The following is a 21,215-nucleotide window of genomic DNA, read 5'->3' as shown; positions in this document are numbered from 1 at the left end:
AGTTTATTTACATTTATAGTGACTACTAAGTTCAATAAGTCACTCTTCCTCTTAGTGCGTCGACCAGGTCAAGGGTTCATTTAGGACCATCAATGGGTTCTGAGTGTCGGCGATGCCTAGGGTGTAGACTCGAGGCATAAAGAATTTAGTATCAGAGCATAGAGTTCAAGAGTCCTAGGGAGTCTATGAAGTCGAGTCTAGTAGAGTCCTTTTTATAGGTGTGAAGTGCGCCACATCTATAATGAGGAGGCTACATGGCTTTTAGGAATTTTTTGACTTCTTTCATACTCCAGTTCATGTTATAGAATTTATGAATCTCCTTCTAATTCGTGTGTTTCACGATTTCAGATCATATCTTTCAAAAGAACCTTAAGTTAGAGGAACATCACTGAGGATGAGATTCCTCAATCATCTGCAATGCAGTCCTAGAATCGAGCTCGAGCTACTGAGAATGAGAATGAGGTCGAGAATAGGACTCAAGAGATTCCACACACTACTCATCCTACCATGGCTTTAGAAGCTGAATTTATGGGAGTTATCTCTATGCTCACTCAGTTAATGGCTGCACAGTCTATTCATTAGAATACCACATTTTTGAGCTCTAGCTCTTAAGAGTTGTTTCTTGCCAACAGAATTCGAGATTTTTTAAGGATAAACCTATCGTTCTTGTAACACCCCCTAAAAATATTATATATGGTGTTCCAATTCTCGATGAAAATGATATTTCTTCTATATTTTGGGCATAACTTTTCATAGAATTGTCTACACTAGGTGATTCTAATTTCTAAGTAACTCAACATCATTACCAAGACCATATATTAATATTCAGAGGCTAAGTAGGCCAAATAAATTAATTTTTGCAAGATCTGGTGTTGTGATAAAATAGAGTATTTGTAAAAGAAATATCATATTTCACTGTAGGATGCTCCATATTAGTTGATTCTTAAACAAAATAAAATGAAATTTCTAGATCTATAATTCATATGAGATACCAAATCCTAACTAGGAAGTTATCTTGTTCAAAGGTAGTTCCAAAAAAGTATATTTCATAAAAAGAAGATTCATCTCATCAACCATAGAAGCTATAGATCCATTTGACATCACCCATGACATCAATATTCCTCTATTTGACATCACTCATGACATCACAATCCTCCATTAAATGTTTAGATTTGTTTTTATAATTATTTTAATTATTGTTAGGTCCCTCCTTCACACTTATAATACCCACCTTATTTCATCATTTTGTTCATCAAGCTTTCTCAAGTAACTCTTCTCTCTATACACTTCTTTACTCATTCTCAAAATATATTTTTAGCTTTTAGTAGTGTAGAAATACTATTTCGGTGATTCATATACTCCTGCTAGTACACAAAATGCTCCGGCGAGAAGAAAATGCTAGGATTCAAGAGTGTTTATTAAGTCCTTCGATTCTGAGTAAAGCTTTGGATCTAAGGTATGTGAGTATTGATTCATGAATCCTTTCATCCATAAAACCCAAATGAATTATCAAAGTCTTCTATTTAATTCAAGTATGAAACTTTATGGGGTTTTCATATCATGATTCCAAATGCATAAATTATTAAGTATTTGAAGTTTAATTACCTATCTTATATTAGCGTATATAAGGCTTTAATGAGAGTACTCCTTCCACTTTCATGCCTAAAGTATTTTGATTATATGATAAATTATGTATATTTTCTTTAAGCTGTACTCTAAGGTGTGTGGGTGTTTGTCCATGGGTTCTTTCACCCATGTAGTCTAAAACTCTTTCAACTAAATCTCTTGATTTCAAGTAAGATTTTTTTATGCATAATTCTTATTTCTACTTAAATCATAAATCATGTTTAAACTAATAATTATTGGTCTATTTTGATGCAAAATGGTTTCATATGCATAAAATGATGGTTTGCTAGTATTTTCTCTATTTATCTCTTTAAAGGTTCTTGAAATTCCTGGTGGGTTGTTTAAAGCATGATTTTTAAATAATAGATTTCAAAGTATTTATACATAATTTCATTTACATACATTTTTGAAAGTTGAAGTGATTTAAACCCATCTAGTTTTATTATGTTTTCACTAAAGTTTTACTTGAAAGCTTTGACTCCAAATTAATGTTTATGAAAGAAATATCTATGATCAAAAGGGAGTCTTATAAAATAAAAGAATAATTAAATGATATGAATGATGAATTATTTATGCAATAAGGACAATTCTTGCATATTTGAATTACCAAAGGTTTTAATAAGTTATTCTACTGAATATGATGTTTTAAATTCTCAAGCTATATGTTATGACTATTTTGAAGTATCAAACTATTCTGTGGGATTGACTTAGCATCGAATGGGTCATTGAGGTGGGATTCGGTAAGGAAATCCTAGTAGCAACCCCTTATCTCATTAACTATGTGCCAACATAGGAGCCCTTGTAGGCTTAGGCTAATGGATCCATGAAAGTCCTTAAAGTTAAAGTTAAAGAAATGAATGAAGTTGATGGAGTTCTACTAGGCAACTAGTCTCTCCGGCCAACGTAGGGGGTTATGTTGGATTTCATATAATAGCTCGCATGGTCTTCAACGTCGGTTATGGTCATCTTTCCACAAAATAAATATTTTAAATAATATCTATATGATTGATTATGCATGCATTGCATTATGTTTCATATTACATAAATGTTTTAATATGTCCTCAATGTTTATGCATATCTACATATTTAGTATATTCAATGTACTAATGCATACTCTTTTGCCTACATGATATCACCATGTAGGGATCGATGATCCTCCTCGTTCTCCTCCACGTGGCTAGTTGAGATTTTATTTGAAAGCTTGTTTTGGTGAGTTCCCATATTTTAAGAACAATATTTCTTTATTTTTCTAGCGTATGATATGTTGTCGTCTCTAGACACTTACTATGACATTTCTTTTTATTATGATTGAAGGTGAGATAGGAACTTGTCTTAGTCCCATTAATTCTAAAAATTGGAGGTATTGTTGGAAATATGTATGTTGAAGATTTACTATTAAGATTTTCTCTTGTTTATTTATTGTCATTATCTATGAAAGGATAAAAGAATGATAAGAGGATTGTTTGAGGTACTTTTAGGTTCCTTATTCGCCATGTCACGTCTAGGCCCTAGGCTTGAGTCTTGACAAACTTAGTATCAAAGACCGAGTTTTTAAATGGTCTTTGGAGTCCAACATACCACATTGAATAGGGTCTTGTTCATGGATGTGAAATGCGCCACAATTATGAATAGGAGACTATAAGGCATTTAGGAAAGTTTCCTTTCTTTCATGATCCATGTCGTGCGATAGACCATACTCTAGGTATTTCCCCTCCTAACAATTGTTCTTTGCGATTTTCAGAAGATGCCTTCAAGAAGAATTCCAATCTAAAGGGGGATTGATATTAATAAGGTGGTATTCTTATTCAAAATGGTTCAGAATTATCATTGGTAGATGTAAAAGAAAGGCAAGCCATGGGTCCAACCTTAATTAAATTAAAGAAATAGGTAGTTGATAAGAAGATTGAAGTTCTCTCACAAAGGGAAGATGGAGTACCGAGTTATCAAGGTCGGTTGTGTGTTCTACTGTTAATGATATTAGATGATTCATGATAGATAGAGAGAGAGTGGGTGTTCCATATAGTGATGATAGTGGCATGCTTATTTTATTTAAGGTTATAGACATGGAAGAAGAACTAGATGGATCTTGTTGTGTGCATTAGATAGGTTAAAAATATATTGGTGTGACCTTGGTATGATTTAATGCAAATTTTGATGTAGAGATGCTAACGTAGGCATGAAAATTATTAAGTGATGTTGACTTCAAGAGAGTCATAAAGTGGTTAAAATGATAGAATTGAATGCGTGGTTGTAGATACGTGAGTGATTGTAGTAGGCTATTGATGACTTCTTGTTAAGACTTTCAAATGAGTGTATTAGAATGGTTATAGAACTAGGCTTAAATGTGGTATTGATGGCATGTGGGTGAATGTATGATGTATTGGGTATTTCTTTATTAGGTCTCGTGGTTTGTTGAATATGGTAGTAAGGGGTAGTACACTTGGAATAGAATTTGATATAAAGGTATAGGGCCCTAAGGCCTTTTTTTGTAAGGTAGCCTATGAATGTGATTTGTCACTAGAGTTAGCCTAGGTTCATCCGGAATTCCATGTGTCTATGTTGAGGAAGTGTGTAGGTGATCCAAGTTCCTTTGTGCCTTTGGAAGTATGAATGTTGAAGAAAACTTGACCTATGAAGAAGTCCCAGTTGAAATTTTAGACCGGCAAGTTAAGAAGTTGTATTTGTTAAAGTCCTTTGGAGGAATCAACAAATAGAAAGTGCTACATGGGAAGTAGAAGCAGATATGATTAGGTGATACCCTTATCTTTTTCCCTCTACTATGCCCATTAAGTTGTCCTTGCTCATGCATTTTAACTTTTCTTGTCATATGTATGAAAAATTATGAAATACATTTCGCATGATGTTTTAAATTGAAATATTGCATTAATGATAGGTCATTGGTTTACACTCTACTCTACTCAAGCTAAGTTTTATCTCATTCGAGTATTAATGTTCCCAAGGGGAAGATAATGTAACACCCCCTAAAAATGTTTATCAACAATTAGAACACCATATATAACCTTTTTAGGTAGTTTTACATTATCTACCCCTTGGGAACATTCGTCCTCAAATGAGATAAAACATAGCTTGAGTAGATTAGAGTCTAAACCAATGACCCATTATTAATGCAATAGTGCAATTTAAAATATCGTTCGAAACATATTTCATAATTTTGCATGCATATGACAAGAAAAGTTGAAATGCAAGGTTTTCAAGTAATTGAGAAAGGACAACTTAATGGACATAGTAGAGGGAAAAAGATGAGGGTATCGCTTAATCATATCTGCTTCCGCTTTCCATGTAGCACTTCCGACTTGGTGATTCTTCCCAAGGACTTTAACAGATGCAACTTCTTTGTTCCTCAATCTCTTAACTTGCCGGTCCAGAATTTCAACCGAAATTTCTTCATAGGTCAAGTTTTCTTCAATATTCACTACTCCCAAAGGTACAATGGAAATAGGATCACCTACACATTTTCTCAACATAGACACATGGAACACCAGATGAACCATGGCTATTTTCAATGGCAACTCAAACTCATATGCAACCTTGCCAACTGTCTCACGATTCTATAAGGCCCTACATACCTAGGGCTCAATTTCCCTTTCTTACCAAACCGAACCACACCCTTCATGGGTGAAACCTTCGGATACACCCAATCATCTACATTAAACTCAAGATCTCTTCTTCTAATGTCGGAATAGGACTTTTGACGACTTTGAGCCATCTTCAACCTTTCTCTAATGATATTCACCTTATCTAAATAATAAGTACCAAATCGGGGCCCAACAAGGTCATCTCACCTACTTTGAACCAACCAACCGAGAATCTACATCATCTCCCATACAAAGCCTCAAATGGCGTCATCTTATGAGCGGTAGATAATCATCCCAATTTCCTTTAAACTCCAACACACAAGCCCTTAACATATCCTCTAGTGTTTGAATTGTCCTTTCGGCTTGCCCATCTATTTGAGGATGGAGTACGGTGCTCAATTTTACCTTAGTATCGAGGCTCTTTTGAAATGATCTCTAAAAATGAGAAGTGAATTGGGTACCACGATCCGAAATAATGAATAATGGCACACTATGCAACCTTACCAACTCCTAAATATACAAATTGGCATAGTCTTTGGAACTATAGGAAGTCTTAACCGGTAGGAAGTGAGCTGACTTATTCATTGTATCAACAATTACCCAAATCGAATCATGATGCTTTTGGGTATGAGGAAAACCCACTATAAAATCCATATTCACATCTTTCCACTTCCAAGTAGGGATTTCAATGTCTTGAACTAGGCCACCCGGTCTTTGATGTTCAACCTTCATTTGTTGGAAATTCAGACATTCAAAAACAAACCTTGCTATGTCCTTCTTCACGCCACCCCACCAATAGAAATCTTTTAAGTCTCGATATATTTTCGTCGAACCGGGATGAATGGAGTATGTAAAATTATGAGCCTCCATCATGATCAAACTCCTTAGACCATCAACATCCGAAACGCATAGCCAACCTTTGTAGTATAGCACCCCATCTCACCCTTGGGAAAAGACCTCTATCTTCTTTTCCTTCACCAACTTCTTTAACTAGATAAACATAGGGTTAAGATCTTACTTTGATTTAACATCCACCACCAAAAAGGATTCGGACCTATTTTGAACAACCATAATCTAGCCAATAAGTGAACATATTTTACCAACTCTCTCTTCCCCTCATCCACATGGGCCACACTTCCTATAGACACTCTACAAAGTGCATCGACAACCACATTGGCTTTAACCGAATAATAGTACACACTCATGTCATAGTCCTTAAGGAGTTCTAGCCACATCATTTGCCTTAGATTAAGGTCCATTTGGGTGAACACATATTGAAGACTTTTATGATCGGTATACACATCCACATGCACCCCATAGAAGTAATGCCTCCAAATCTTCAGAGCAAAAACAACGGCCACTAATTCAAGGTCATGGGTAGGGTAGTTACGCTCATGTACCTTTAATTTCCTAGAAGTATATGCTATGACCTTGCCATTTTGCATTAAGACACAACCCAAACCAATCTTTAAAGCATCAAAATAAACTATAAACTCTTCTAATCCTTATGGTAGAGTCAAAATAGGAGCGGAGGTAAGTCGATCTTTAAAAGTTGAAAACTCTTCTCACACTCATCCGTCCTATGAATTTAGCTTTATTTTAAGTCAATTTTGTCATAGGAGTTAAGATGGAAGAAAAACCTTCGACGAACCTTCTATAGTAACTGGCTAGACCCAAGAAGCTCCTAATATATAAAGGAGACAATAGTCTAGGCCAATTATTAACTGCCTCTGTTTTCTTAGGATCAGCCTTGATCCCCTCACCGGATACTACGTGACCAAGAAATGCCATCTCCTTCAACCAAAATTCACACTTACTAAATTTTGCAAACAGTTGCCTATCCCTCAACGTTTAAAGCATAACTCTTAAGTGATTTTTGTGTGCTTCCTCACCCCAAGAGTAAATTAAAATATCATCAATAAAGACCACCACAAAAGTATTATGGTAAGGTTTGAACACCTTATTCGTCAAGTCCATGAACATCGCAAGCACATTCATTAACCCAAAACTCATCACCACAAACTCGAAGAGACCGTACCTTATTCGGAAAGAATTTTTGGGAATGTCACACTCTCTCACCAGTAGTTGGTGATAGTCGGACCGAAGGTCAATCTTGGAGAAGTGACTTGCCCCTTGCAATTAATCAAACAAGCCATCTATTTGACGGAGTGGGTACTTGTTCTTAATGGTCATATTATTTAATTTTTGGTAGTCTATGCACATTTGAAGTGACCCATACTTCTTTCTCACAAATAACATGGGAGAACCCATGGCAAAATACTTGGTCTTATGAACCATTTTTCTAACAAGTCCTTTAATTATTTTTTTAACTCTTTCAATTCTGTCGGGGCCATCCGGTAAGGAGGAATAGAGATAGGTTGGGTATCGAGGAGGAGATCGATACCAAAATCAATTTCCCTTTTGGGAGGGACACCAGAAAGGTCATCATAAAAGACATCGGGGAACTCATTGACTATGGGAACCGACTCAAGAAGAGGACTTTTAGAGTCGACATCCCTAACCCTCACAATGTGGTAAATACAACCCTTAGAAATCATTTTTCGGTCCTTAAGATAAGAAATGAACTTACCCTTTACCACTGAATGATGGACCTCCTATTCAATAACGGACTCATTTGGAAATTGGAACTTGACTCGATGAGCCCTACAATCTATAGAAGCATAAAATGCATGTAACCAATCCATCCTAAAAATGACATCCAAATTTACCATGTTAAGCTCAATGAGATCACAAGGAATAACTTAATGCAAGATAGATACGGAACAACCCCTATAGACCTTTCTAGCAATAATCGACTCACCAACGGAGGTAGACACCAAATAGAACTCTAATAATATTTCAGGTGACACATCAAACCTACTAGCAAGAAATTGAGTAACAAATGATAAATTTGCACCTGGATCTATTAGTGCATACACATCAAAAGCAAATACCTTTAACATACCGATAATGACATTGGGTATGTCCTCAACCTCTCATCTCCCATGCAAGGCATAAAAGCGGTGGTGCGTTGGACATCTCCTTGTGCTTGTTGACCAAGAGCAATTTGGCCTTGGGGCCTACCACTACCACCTCTACAATCCCTAGCATGGTGGCCCAACTTTCCATACTTAAAGCATGCATTAGAGCCGGCTAAGCATTCCCCTTTGTGAGTCCTTCCACACTTTTTGCAAGCGGGGAAAGTTTGAGCACGAACATTCTCTCTTAGAACCATTGGGTTAGCACCCTTGTCCTTGCTAAATCTTGGAGGAGGAGTATTGGTGGAGCTTTATCCCATAAACCATTGCCCACCTTATCCTTTTCCATTGTTACCATAACTGGACCTTTGAGGGTTAAACCCTCCACCATCCACTCTAGCATTTTTGAACCCCCTTGATCTCTTGCTCAGCTTCTCTTCTTTAATTTGTTCTGCGTAAGTCATTAACCAAGAGATTTCCATCTCTTTGACCAATATGGCCATTTTGCACTCTTTGGACACTAAATATGAGATACCAAAAAATAAACTTGCTCATTGTATCTCTTGGATCGGAGACCATGAATGGAGCATACTTTGACAACTTAATGAATTTGAGAGCATACTCCCTCATGATCATACTCCCTTGACGGAGGTTGATAAACTCTTGGATTTTGGCCTACCTTAGCTCCAATGCAAAGAAGCGGTCTAGAAATGCACCTTTGAACTCTTCCCATCCTATCAGCCCTATTTTTTCATCCCTCTTAATAACCCATTATTCTTAACACACTCGACCCACACCTTTGAATTGATAGGCCACTAGCTCGTCCTTCTTATTTGGTGGCACACCTATGATAGCCACAATCCGGTATACCTCATCAATGAACTCTATAGGTTCCTCATCTAGTTTAGAACCATCAAACTCGGGCATATTCATCCTTTGTAAATCCTGAATCCTAGATGTCAAATTTTGAATTTGGGGAGAATGAACACCTTGATTACTTTGGTTGGCTACAACTTGAGCCAACAACGTAATGATATTGCAAAACTCGACATGGGTTACCCCTTCTTCATGATATGGGGCATTGGGAACTGGAAGAACTTGGTCCTCATTATCAACCCTCGTTCTTAGAAGTGCTCTTCCATTAGTTATTATATAGAGAAAATGAAATGGGTTGTTAGTTAAAGGAAAGCTTAGGACACTCTAAGGCACGACATGAATTTGAAAAAAGTGAAAACTTTCCTAAAAGTCCCATAGTCTCCTATTCATAGTTATGATGTGTTTCACAACCATGAACAAGATCCTATTTGATGCAGTATGTTGGACTCCAAAGACCATTCAAAAGCTCAGGCTCTAATACCAAGTTTGTCACGATCCAAGCCTAGGGCCTAGAAGTAAAATGGCAAATGAGGAACCCAAAAGTACCTCAAACAAGCCTCTTAGCATTATTCTAGCCTTTCATAGGTAATGAAAATAAATAAACAAGCGAAAATCATAATAGTAAATCTTCAACTTACATATGTCCAACAATACCTCTAACTTTTAGGTTTAATGGGGCTAAGACAAGTCTCTATCTCACCCTCAATCATAATAGAAAGAAATGTCATAGTAAGTGTCTAAAGATCTCAACATATCATAAGCTAGAAAGATAAAGGAGTATTGTTCCCAGAACATGGGAACTCACCAAAAGTATCCTTCAAATGAAATCTCAATAGCCACGTGGAGGAGAACGAGGAGGAGCATTGGTCCCTATATGGTGATATCATGTAGGCAAAAGAATATGTGTTAGTACTTTGAATGTACTAAGTATGTAAGCATGCATGAACATTGAGGAAACATTAAAACATTTATATAACATAATGCAATGCATGCATAATAAATCATATATATATCCTTTAAAAAATTCATTTTGTTGAAAAATGACCATAACCAACATTTAAGACCATGCGAGCTATTACATGGAATCCAACATAACCCCTATGTTGGCCAGAGAGACTACTTTCCTGGTAGAACTTCATCAACTTCATTCATTTTTTTAATTTTAACTTTAAGGGCTATTTGTAGATCTATTAGCCTAAGACTACAAGGGCTCCTATATTGACACATAGTTAATGAGACAAAGGGTTTCTACTATGATTCTCTTATCGAATCCCACCTCAATGACCCATTCGGTTCTAAGTCAATCGCACGAAATAGTTTTATACTTCAAAATAGTCATAGCATATAGCTTGAGAATTTAAAACATCATATTCGGTAGAATAGCTCATTAAAACCTTTGGTAATTCAAATATGCAAAACTTGTCCTTATTTCATAAAGAATCCATCATTCATATCATTTCATCATTCTTTCATTTCATAAGACTCCCTTTTGATCATAGATATTGCTTTCATAAACATTCATTTGGAGTCAAAGCTTTCAAGTTAAACTTCATTGAAAACATAATAAAACTAGGTGGTTCAAATCACTTCAACTTTCAAACATAAATGTAAATGAAATTATACATAAATATCAATTAAAAATCATGTTTTAAACAACCCGCCATGAATTTAAACAACCTTTAAAGAGCTAAATAGAGAAAATATTTGCAAACCATCAATTCATACATATGAAATTATTTTGCATCAAAATAGACCAATAATTAGTATTTTAGCCATGATTCATGCTATTAACTAGAAATAAGAATTACCCATAAGAAATTCTTACTTTAAATCAAGAGATTTAGTTGAAAGAGTTTTGAACTACATGGGTGGAAGAATGTCACGGCCCGACCTAGAACCTAGTCATAACATGGCGATTGAAACCCCGAAGGACTCCAACCAAGCCTCTTGTACATATCATAAGCATTCACACGGTAAAGTAAAAAGAAAAAACATCATAAGAGAGTCTAAATCATGAATAGTAAATGAAGAATATCACATGACGACATAGACTTGAAACATTTATCCAACTATATACCTCTACTCATAAATATGGGTGGGGGCTAAGACATGTCCCTAGCTCACCCTCAATATGAAACATAACAAAAGTCTTTGGAAACACTAACTAACTCAACAACTAGTCCCCGATAAATGAGGACTCTCCACAACGCCGCTGAATAGGGAAGCCTAACTACCCACGTAGATGAGTATGATCTTAAACCTCAACCCTTATATTATGAGACAATGTAGGCAAAATTATGCAATAGTACGTTGAAATGTACTAAGTATGAGGGTGTGACATGAAACATAAATCATGGAATGCATGATCATAAACTTTATATCAGTCCATACATAATTTATATAGATAATATCCTTTGGAAGTATAGTTCAAAATACTTATAATTTACATGAATCCTAGAGATCAAAATAGGAGAATTCATGAAAAAATTCTTCAATTCAATGCAATAACCATCAATTTATATCAAAATAGATAGACTCGTGATCATATTTTGAATCATAATTTATGCAATAGGAATAGAGATCATAAAACTCATAAAATACCATACTTTAATTTGATAGAAAACCTTGAGAAATTGATTGGGCTTCATGGATGAAAGAATTCATGAATCAATACCCACATACCTTAAGTGAAAACACCAAATAATTTGGAAGAACTTGAGAGTTTTGATGGAGAGCTTGAGTGAATTTACTTGAAGTCTTCAATGGAGTCTTTGAGAGTCTTTTGTAGAGAGAAAAATATTTGAGTAGGTGAATTCTAGAAGAATGAATAGAGTTAGAAGTTTAGGTCAATTTATAGAGCTAAATTAGGTCCTAAAAACGTCTTGGTTCATTAGCTAACAATTAGAGAAAAGTATAAAATACCCTTATTAAAAACCCAACTCGCCAAAAAATACTTGTCAGGTCCGCGATGCGGACCTGTCGTGGACCTTTCTATTTCGTGTAGTTTCTTCAAAAATCTATCTTTCGATGTACGGGTCCTAAAAATCCACCGAGACCTTTTTCCGCAGGTTTTGACCCTCTGATCGATATTCTGAACTCGGATTTTCCAAAGAGATTATGAATAACTCATTACATGAGAGGCCTATTCCCAAGGCATTTCTTAAGGCACTTGTGCATTTTGAGGAACGTTACAAAGAATCCATGGGTAAACACCCACATAACTTAAAGTAAAGCTTAAAGAAAAAAAATATAATTTAACATATAATCAAAATACTTTAGGCATGAGAGTGGAAGGAATACTCTCATTGAAGCCTTACATACCTGGAATTTAAGCGTTACTTAGAATCGAATGACTTAATGAACACTCTTGAATCCTAGCCTTTTTTCCTCGTCGAAGAATTTTGTGTACTACCCAGAGTATATGAATCACCAGAATAGTATTTCTACACTAATAAGAACTAAAACTATATTTTGAGAATGAGCAAATAAGTGTATAGAGAGAAGAGTTGCTTGAGAAAGCTTGATAAACAAAATAATAAAATAAGGTGGGTATTTATAAGTGTAAAGGAAGGACCTAACAATAATTAAAATAATTATAAGAAAAATATAAAACTTTAATGGAATATTGTGATGTCATGGGTGATGTCAAATGGAGAAATGTCATGGGTGATGTCAAATGGATCTAGATCTTTCGTGAGATGAACTTTCTTTTAACGGAATATCCTTTTTTGAAGCTGCGTTAGAATAAGATACTTCCTCATTCGAATTTGGTGTATTCATATGAATTATTTCTCTAGAAGTCTACTTTCATTTCATTCAAGAATCAACCATTTTGGATTATCCTGCATTGACATATAATTTTTCTTCTACAAATACTCAATTTCATCACAACACCATGCCTTGCAACAATTAATTTACTTGACCTACTTAACCTCCAAAACTTAAAATTTGTTCTTCACAAAAGTTTTAGATAATGATATTGGGGTTCTATAAAAATTTGAATCACCTAATTTGGACAATCCTAAAAACACTGATGCCCAAAATACAGAAGTTGTATTATTTTCAACTAGAATTAAAATATCATATACAATATTTTTAGGGGGTGTTACAATGCTCAAAAAGATGAGGAAAATAAGAAGAAGGATAAAGAGGAGCATCAAATCAAGAAAGCCAAATCCATAGGTAATGAGGGCAACCATCAAAATAGTGGTAATAGTAATTGTTCCTTCTTTTAGAAGAGGTCTTCTGGATATGCACCATCTTCAGCAAGTGCACCTTCTTCCAATAATCAAAATGACCAGAGGTCTCAAGGTAACCAGAATTTTAGAGCTCAAGGCTCTCAGTCTTTAATATCCCTCAAAATGCTCATAAGCGCCTTAAGAATGCATTGGAAATGCGCCGCTCATGTAATGCATTATCCTTAATCTTTTTGGAAAATTTGAGTTCGTAATATTGACCAGGGGTTCAAAATCTGCGGAAAATAGTCTCGGTGGATTTTTAGAACTCGTAGATTGAAAGATAGATTTCTTGAAGGAACTGCGCAAATCAATATGGTGCACCAAAAGTCTGCATCATGGATTTGCTCGCCTACACATAGCGAACCTGGGAATGGTTTTCTGCCGAATTCAGTTTTTAGTAAGGTCACTTTAGACTTTTTCTAATTGTTAGCTAATGAACCAAGACGTTTTTAGGACCTAATTTAGCTCTATAAATTGACCTAAACTTCTAACTCTATTCATTCTTCTACAATTCACCTACTCAAATATTTCTCTCTCTACAAAAGACTCTCAAGGGCTCTATTGAAGACTTCAATTAAATTCACTCAAGCTCTCCATCAAAACTCTCAAGTTCTTCTAAATTATTTGATTTTCTCACTTAAGGTATATAGGTATTGATTCATCTTCTTTCATCCATGAAGCCCAATCAATTTCTCAAGATTTTTTATCAAATTAAAGTATGGTATTTTATGGGTTTTATGATCTCTATTCCTATTGCATGAATTATGATTCAAAGTATGATCATGAGTCTATTTTGATATAAGTTGATGGTTATTGCATTAAATTGAAGAGTTTTTCCATGAATTCTCCTATTTTGATCTCTAGGGTTCGTGATGTAAATTATGAGTATTTTGAATTATACTTCCAAGGGATATCATCTATATGAATTATGTATGGGATGATATAAAGTTTATGATCATGCATGTTTTCAAGTCAATTACATGATTTTCAAAGTCAATTGATTATGCAATTGAGTTCTACTCTAAGTTCAAGGTATGAATTTCATGTAATTTATGAAGTAAGGTGATTTAGGGCCCTATGTGGTGACCTAAATCCTAAAAGGTGACATAGGGCCCTATGTGGTGACCTAAGTCCTAAAAGGTGACATAGGGCCCTATGTGGTGACCTAAGGCCTAACGATATGAATTATGCAAATGTGATTGTAATGATGAAAAGATAATTCTCACATTACAAGTATGTTATGAAAATGAGCTACTCTATGATTTCAAGCCTATGATCATGACTATGATATATGTAATTATGATTTCTATGCTATGCATTTATTCGGTGAGATTTGACTTAGAACCGAGTGGACTTGAGGTGGGGGCCCTACCAAAAGCCTTAGTAGCAGCCTCATGTCCCATAAATTACTTGCCACCATAAGTTGCCTTCATTGCCTAGCTATTGGATCCACATATAGCATATGTATGACCCGCCTAACAGGGTAGAGTCGTCCTTGGCAAGTAGATTCTACTTTTCTTTATTGTATGGGGAGACAACGGGATTCCATGTTATAACTCGCATGGTCTTATTATCGGTTATGGTTCCTATCCCACATATGTATGATATCTTATGTATGCTATGATTTTAAATTATGCTTTTTAAATACTTTGGTCAATATGATTTTCACATTACTTTACTTACCTCATCTTATCATGTGATTTACTTGACCATTGCATTCCATGATTTACGTTACATGTCACACCCTCATACTTAGTACATTCCAACATACTAATGCATACTTTTTGTCTACATTGTCTCATAATGTAGGATTTGAGGTTGAAGACCATACTCATCTACGTGGCTAGTTAAGCTTTCCTATCCAGCGGTGTTTGTGGTGAGTCCTCATTTATCGGGGAATAGTTATCGAGTTAGTTATTATTTTCAATGGCTTTTGCTATGTTTCATATTGAGGGTGAGCTAGAGACATGTCTTATCCCACACCCATATTAATGAGTAGAGGCATCTAGTTGGACAAATATTTCGAGTTTATGTTGTCATGTGACGTTCTTAAATTTTTATTCATAGTTTAGACTCTCTTACGATGTTTCCGCTTTAGCTTTACCTTATTTATACTTATGATATGTACAAGAGGCTTGGTTGGAGCCCTTCGGGGTTTCAATTATCATGTTATGATTAGGCCCTAGGCCGGGTTGTGACACAGTCCTAGTAAAGTATGGTCCAGAGTTCTTTACACAAACCACCTTCTGGTAAGTGTGGTAGACTTCACTCTGGAGAGTGCCGAGATGGAACTAGTAGGTTCTACAAATGTTTCCATATGGGTCATTTCATAAGAGATTACCCATCATATAGGCAGGGTAATAGGGGCAACAAAGCCTAATCTTCTTTGGCATTACCGCCAAATAAAGGTAATCAGAGAGGGGCTACTTCAGGAGAAGATGGAGGTCTAAACCGTCTGTATGTTATGACCAATTAGCATGACCAAGATAACTCACCATATGTTGTCACCGGTAAGCTTCGAGTATTTTCTCATGATGTTCACACATTACTTGATCGAGTATCTACTTTGTATTTTGTGACCCCTTATGAGCCATTAAGTTTGGATTCTTCCTGAATGACTCTTAGAACCATTCGATGTTTCTACTTTTGTTGGTGAGTCTATCCTAGCTAAGAGAAGCTATCTAGGTTGTGTGGTCTCTATCTATTATAAAGATACTTTTGCAAACTTAGTTGAGTTAGAAATGGTAGACTTCGTTGTCATTCTTGGCATGGACTAGCTTTATGCTTGTTATGACTCAGTTATTCTAGAACCCGAATAGTCAAATTTCAATTTTGGAATGAAACAGTCATTGAGTTGAAGGGTAGTCCAGCTTTGCCTAAGGGTCGATTAATTTTATACCTTAAGATAAAATATTTAGTCTCTAAGGGGTGAATTACCATATTGCTCGAGTTAGAGAAGTTAGTGTGGAGACACCATCCCTTCAGTCAGTTCCTGTAGTGAATGAGTTTCTTGAAGTCTTTCCTAAGGATTTTCCTGGAGTCCCTCCGATAGGGAGATAGATTTCAGAAATGATGTTCTTCCTAATATGCAGCCTCTTTCTATCCCCTATATAAAATAGCTCCGATAGAGTTAAAAGAACTAAAAGAATAGTTTTGAAAGATATTCTAGATAAAGGGTTTATTAGGCCGAGTGTCTCACCTTGGGCTGCTCCTGTCCTATTCGTGCAAAAGAAAGATGGTTCCTCCAAAATATACATTGACTATCGGCATTTGAATAAGTTTATCATAAAGAATAAGTATCCTCTTCATAGAATCAATGTTATTTTTGACCAACTTTAGGGCATCACTTGTTTATCTAAGATAGACCTCAGATCAGTCTATCATCAGTTAAAAGTGAGAGAAAGTGATATTCCGAAGACAGCCTTCAGAACCAGGTATAGTCATTATGAGTTCTGAGTTATGTCCTTCAATTTGACTAAGATCCTACAACATTTATGAACCTCATGAATAGATTGTTCAAATAGTACTTGGACATATTTGCTATCATTTTTATCAATAACATTCTAATATATTCGAGAAGTGAGGAGGAGAATGTCAACCATCTCAAGATTATTATCCAAACTCTTAAAGACCGAGAGTTGTATGCTAATTTCTGAAAGTGTGAGTTCTATCTTGCATCTGTGGCATTCTTAGGCCATATCATATATGGCGATGGTATTCGATTTGATTCACAGAAAATAGAGGCAGCAAAAGAACTAGCACATACCCACATCTCCAACAGACATAAGACGTTTCTTGGGTTTGGCTATTACTATAAAAGGTTTGTTCATGGATTTTCATCCATATCATCACCATTGACTAAGTTGACTCAAAATAAGACTAAGTTTAAATGGTGTAAGTTTTCAAGAGTTGAAAATAAGATTAACTATTGCTCCGGTGTTGTTCCTACCCAAGGGAACAAATGGTTTCGTCATTTATTGCAATGCATCCAGGGTTGAACTAGGTTGTGTTTTGATGTAGAAAAATTACGGTATAGCTTATTCTTCCAAACAACTTAAGATTCATGAGAAGAATTATTCAACTCATGATCTAAAGTTGGCATCAATAGTATTTTCTCTCAAGATCTGGCATCATTATCTTTATGGCGTGCATATAGATGTGTTCATTGATCACAAGAACCTGCAATATGTAATTAGTCAAAAAGAGTTAAACATAAGGCAGAGTAGATGGCTTGAGTTTCTCAAAGATTATGATATGAGTATTCTTTATCATTCAGGTAAAGCTAACATTTTTTTGATGCTCTTAGTAGGCTATCCATGGGGAGTTCTACTCATGTTGAGAAAGAGAAGAAGGAATTGGCTAAAGAAGTGCATAGACTTACACGTTTGGGATTTCGTCTAGTGGTCTCTGATGAGGGAGGTGTTATTGTTCAGAATGGGGCTTAGTCATCATTAGTTGTTGAGGTAAGAAAAGCAAGACCTAGACCCTATTCTCCTTCAATTGAAAGAAGATGTGCATAAGCAGAAAGTGATGTCTTTTGCCAAATGGGGAGATGGAGTGTTGAAGTGTCAAGGTAGATTGTGTGTTCCAAGTATTGATGGTCTTCGAGGCAGGATAATGGCAGATGCCCCTAGCTCCAGATATTCAATCCATCCGGGCTCTACGAAAATATACCATGACTTGAGAGAAGTCTATTAGTGAAATGGTATAAAAAGAGACATTGCAGATTTTCTGTCCAAAATCCCAAACTACCAAGAAGTCAAGGTTGAACATCAAATAACTTGTGGTATAGCCCAAAATATAGAGTTAATACAGTGGAAGTGGGAGATAATTAATATGGACTTTATTATAGATTTTCCGCGGTCCCGCAGACAACATGACTCTATTTGAGTGGTTGTGGATAGGATGACCAAATCAACCCACTTCTTACCCATCAAGACTACAGATTCAGCAGAGGATTACGAAAGGTTGTACATTAGAGAAATAGTCAGGTTACATGAAGTTTCCTTATCTATCATCTTAAATAGAGGTACTAAATTCACTTCTCAGTTTTGGCAGTCGTTTCAGAAAGGTTTGGGTTCAAAGGTGAATTTTAGTGCCGCTTTCCATCCTCAGACGGATGGTCAGGTAGAGCGTACTATTCAGACTCTTAAGGATATGTTGAGAGACTGTGTTATCGACATCAAAGGCAATTGAAATTAAAACTTATCACTTATTGAGTTTGCTTATAATAATAGTTTTCATTCGAGTATTCAAATGGCTCCATATAAGGCTATTTATAAGAGGAGATCTCTTTATAAGAGGAGATGTAGATCGCCAATCAGTTGGTTCAAAGCTGGTAAAGCTGAGTTTATAGGACCAGACTTAGTTTATCAATCTATGGAGAAAGTGAAGACCATCCAAGAAAGGTAGGAAACTATGCAAAGTCATCAGAAATCTTATACTGATTTAGGAGAAGAGACTTGGAGTTTGAAGTAAATGATTGGGTGCATTTGAAAGTTTTTCCCATGAAAGGTGTTATGAGGTTTTGGAAGAAAGGATTTTTGATTCCTCATTACATTGGTCCTTACCAGATTATAAAGAGAGTTGGCAATATCACCTATGAATTGGAGCTTCCATCAGAGTTAGATATTGTTCATCTAGGGTTCTTGCTCAAGAAATGCTTGGGAGATCCTTTACTCATTGTTCCTACAGAAAAAATTGGGGTGAAAGATAACTTGTCCTATGAGGAGGCTCATGTCCAAATTCTTGATCGTACGGCTTGTAAATTGAGGACCAAAGAGGTCGCTTCAATCAAAGCCTTATGGAGAAATCAGTTTATTGAGGAGGCTAACTAGGAGACCGAGGAGAATATGAAAGCAAAGTACTCATATCTATTCATTTCTCCTAGTGTCGATGTTGAAGGTAATATTCATTCCTATCTCTAAATTAGTACCATCTTGAGTTTTGAAAAAAATGAGTGAGTTATTTTTGAGTTTGAGTTTTAAGTTATTGCATTGTATTCTTGCATGGAGTAAATTTTTAACTTGGTCATCATTCGAGGAATAATGATCCCAAGGGGGAGATATTGTAATACTCTATACTATTCTATCTTATATTAAGTTCGAGAACCAAGGGAAAAGGCTGAGAGAAAAAAGTTGTCAAGGGGTCCACAGGCACTCTTCAGGATCTGTGAAGTGCACCACGGGCCATGGAAGAGGCTCATAGAAACCCCCAACACTTAGCCAAAAATATATTAGATCTAAGGACCTTCTACGATGGCTTCTACGGTCCGTAGAACATTCTATGGACCGTAGAATTCATCTGTAGAAGGGGCCCCAATGCCCAGTCCCCAAGCCTTCTTTCACAAGCCATGTTCACAACCCGTGAGAGGGTCTACGTACCATGGAAGTTTTTGTAGGCCCACCCCCAAGGATATATGATCAAGTGCCACCTCCACGAGCGAGTCAATGATCCGTAGGGATTTGCAGGACTCGTTAAAAGGGGGTCCTTAGACCCCAAAGTCACGTCCATCAGTTCATCTTCCACTATTCGTAGAAGGGTATAAGAGCCGTAAGAGTCACCCGTAGACCCAACCTCCAAGGATCCCAGCCAGTGGCCCTTTCCACGGACACCGTCATAGGCTGTGAAGTGTTGTACGGTCTGTAGAAAGGCATCCATGGTCGACTTTTCTCAGGTTTAATGAAGGGTATTTGGGTATTTTTCACCCTTTCTTAAAATTAACCCAATATATTTTGGGACCAAAATAAGTCCCTTATTAGTACCTATTGGTTTTTTTTCTCATTAACACCAAAAATCTTTTAAGAGCAAGAATTAGAGAGAGAAGAACTAGGGTTCAAGGATTTCAAGCCATTTCTTCGAATTTCGCTTAGATATTCTTTGTTCCAGGTATGTAAAGCTATCATAACATTGGACAAAGTTCATTCTCGTGCCCTACATCTTCATATAGTCAAAGTTGAGCTTTGAGTTCGAGTGTCAATTATGATAAAGTGAATTCTTGAGTATCCATATAATTCCTTATTGAATTCTAGTTTGTATATTTGATTATACTTTGATGAGTAGAGTTTTTGAGATTATGGATTCATGTTTACATTCATATGAACCCTAGTTGAGTTTTGCATTAAATATTTCATGCATTGTTAAGATAAAAGAATTATTATTTTCTCTATTTGGTTAAGAAAGAGTTGATTATAAGGTGAGTTTAAGAAGTCTCTTAATCATATTTTGAGCTTGAGTTGAGTTGAGCAGTCTCTTAATCATATTTTGAGCATGAGTATAAATACTTTCAACATCTGTTTTGAGATCAAGTTGAGAATTTGATACATATTTTTAGTGCATTCATTGAGTGAAATCATATCTACTTTAAAGAGAAAAGATGAGTGGAGAAGTATTGAGTTTTGAGCTAAGTCCAAAATAGACAAAATGAGTTAATTGAGTAAATACACTCACTTAAGTTATGATCATAATAAACTATGTTTTGGGAATAGTATTGTGCACCGATTTGGATAAGAGTATAGAACAACTCGAACCTCATAAACTAAGTAGCCAACATAGGATAGGATCATATCGTTCATTTGGGCGACTCCTCATAGTCCCAAAAAGAGGACTTTTATTTGATCCATAGATGAGTTTGTGTCCCTTAACCTGGCAAGTTATTGGACGGCTATGGCAATGACAGTAGTTCGTTGTATCATCATGTAGCTCATAAGTGGTGGTTGTCAGTTAGAGAAACTCCCCAAAAAGTAAAGTATTATATTTTAACATATTGAGTTGCATTTACTATTGCATATCTTTTAAAGCATTGTTTCATTATACTGCATGAATTATTGAGTTGAGTTTCTTGAGCTGAGTATCTTGAGTAAGTTTCTTTTCAACCATTTTACATAATGTACATGCCATGT

General features: G+C 35.8%; 1 protein-coding gene across 1 annotated transcript; it reads left to right on the top strand.

The window, feature by feature from the left end:
- The first annotated feature begins 18,570 nt into the window (after positions 1-18,570).
- On the top strand, positions 18,571-19,151 carry LOC129899826 (uncharacterized). The gene is made up of 2 exons (XM_055974837.1): positions 18,571-18,722; positions 18,767-19,151. Exons 1-2 carry the CDS (start codon positions 18,571-18,573, stop codon positions 19,149-19,151), a joined length of 537 nt encoding a protein of 178 aa, XP_055830812.1.
- Positions 19,152-21,215: the final 2,064 nt, after the last annotated feature.

The sequence above is a fragment of the Solanum dulcamara genome, chromosome 8 (genome assembly GCF_947179165.1).
Source record: "Solanum dulcamara chromosome 8, daSolDulc1.2, whole genome shotgun sequence".
Lineage (NCBI taxonomy): Eukaryota > Viridiplantae > Streptophyta > Magnoliopsida > Solanales > Solanaceae > Solanum > Solanum dulcamara.
The sequence above is the reverse complement of the archived record's forward strand: the minus strand, read 5'-3'. Positions and strand labels throughout refer to the sequence as shown.

Excerpts from the sequence above, each read along its gene's own strand:
- LOC129899826 (XM_055974837.1), top strand. The coding sequence starts at position 18,571 with ATGGCTCCATATAAGGCTATTTATAAGAGGAGATCTCTTTATAAGAGG. Across the intron at positions 18,723-18,766 it reads GTGAAGACCATCCAAGAAAG|GAGAAGAGACTTGGAGTTTG; the intron begins GTAGGAAACTAT and ends ATACTGATTTAG.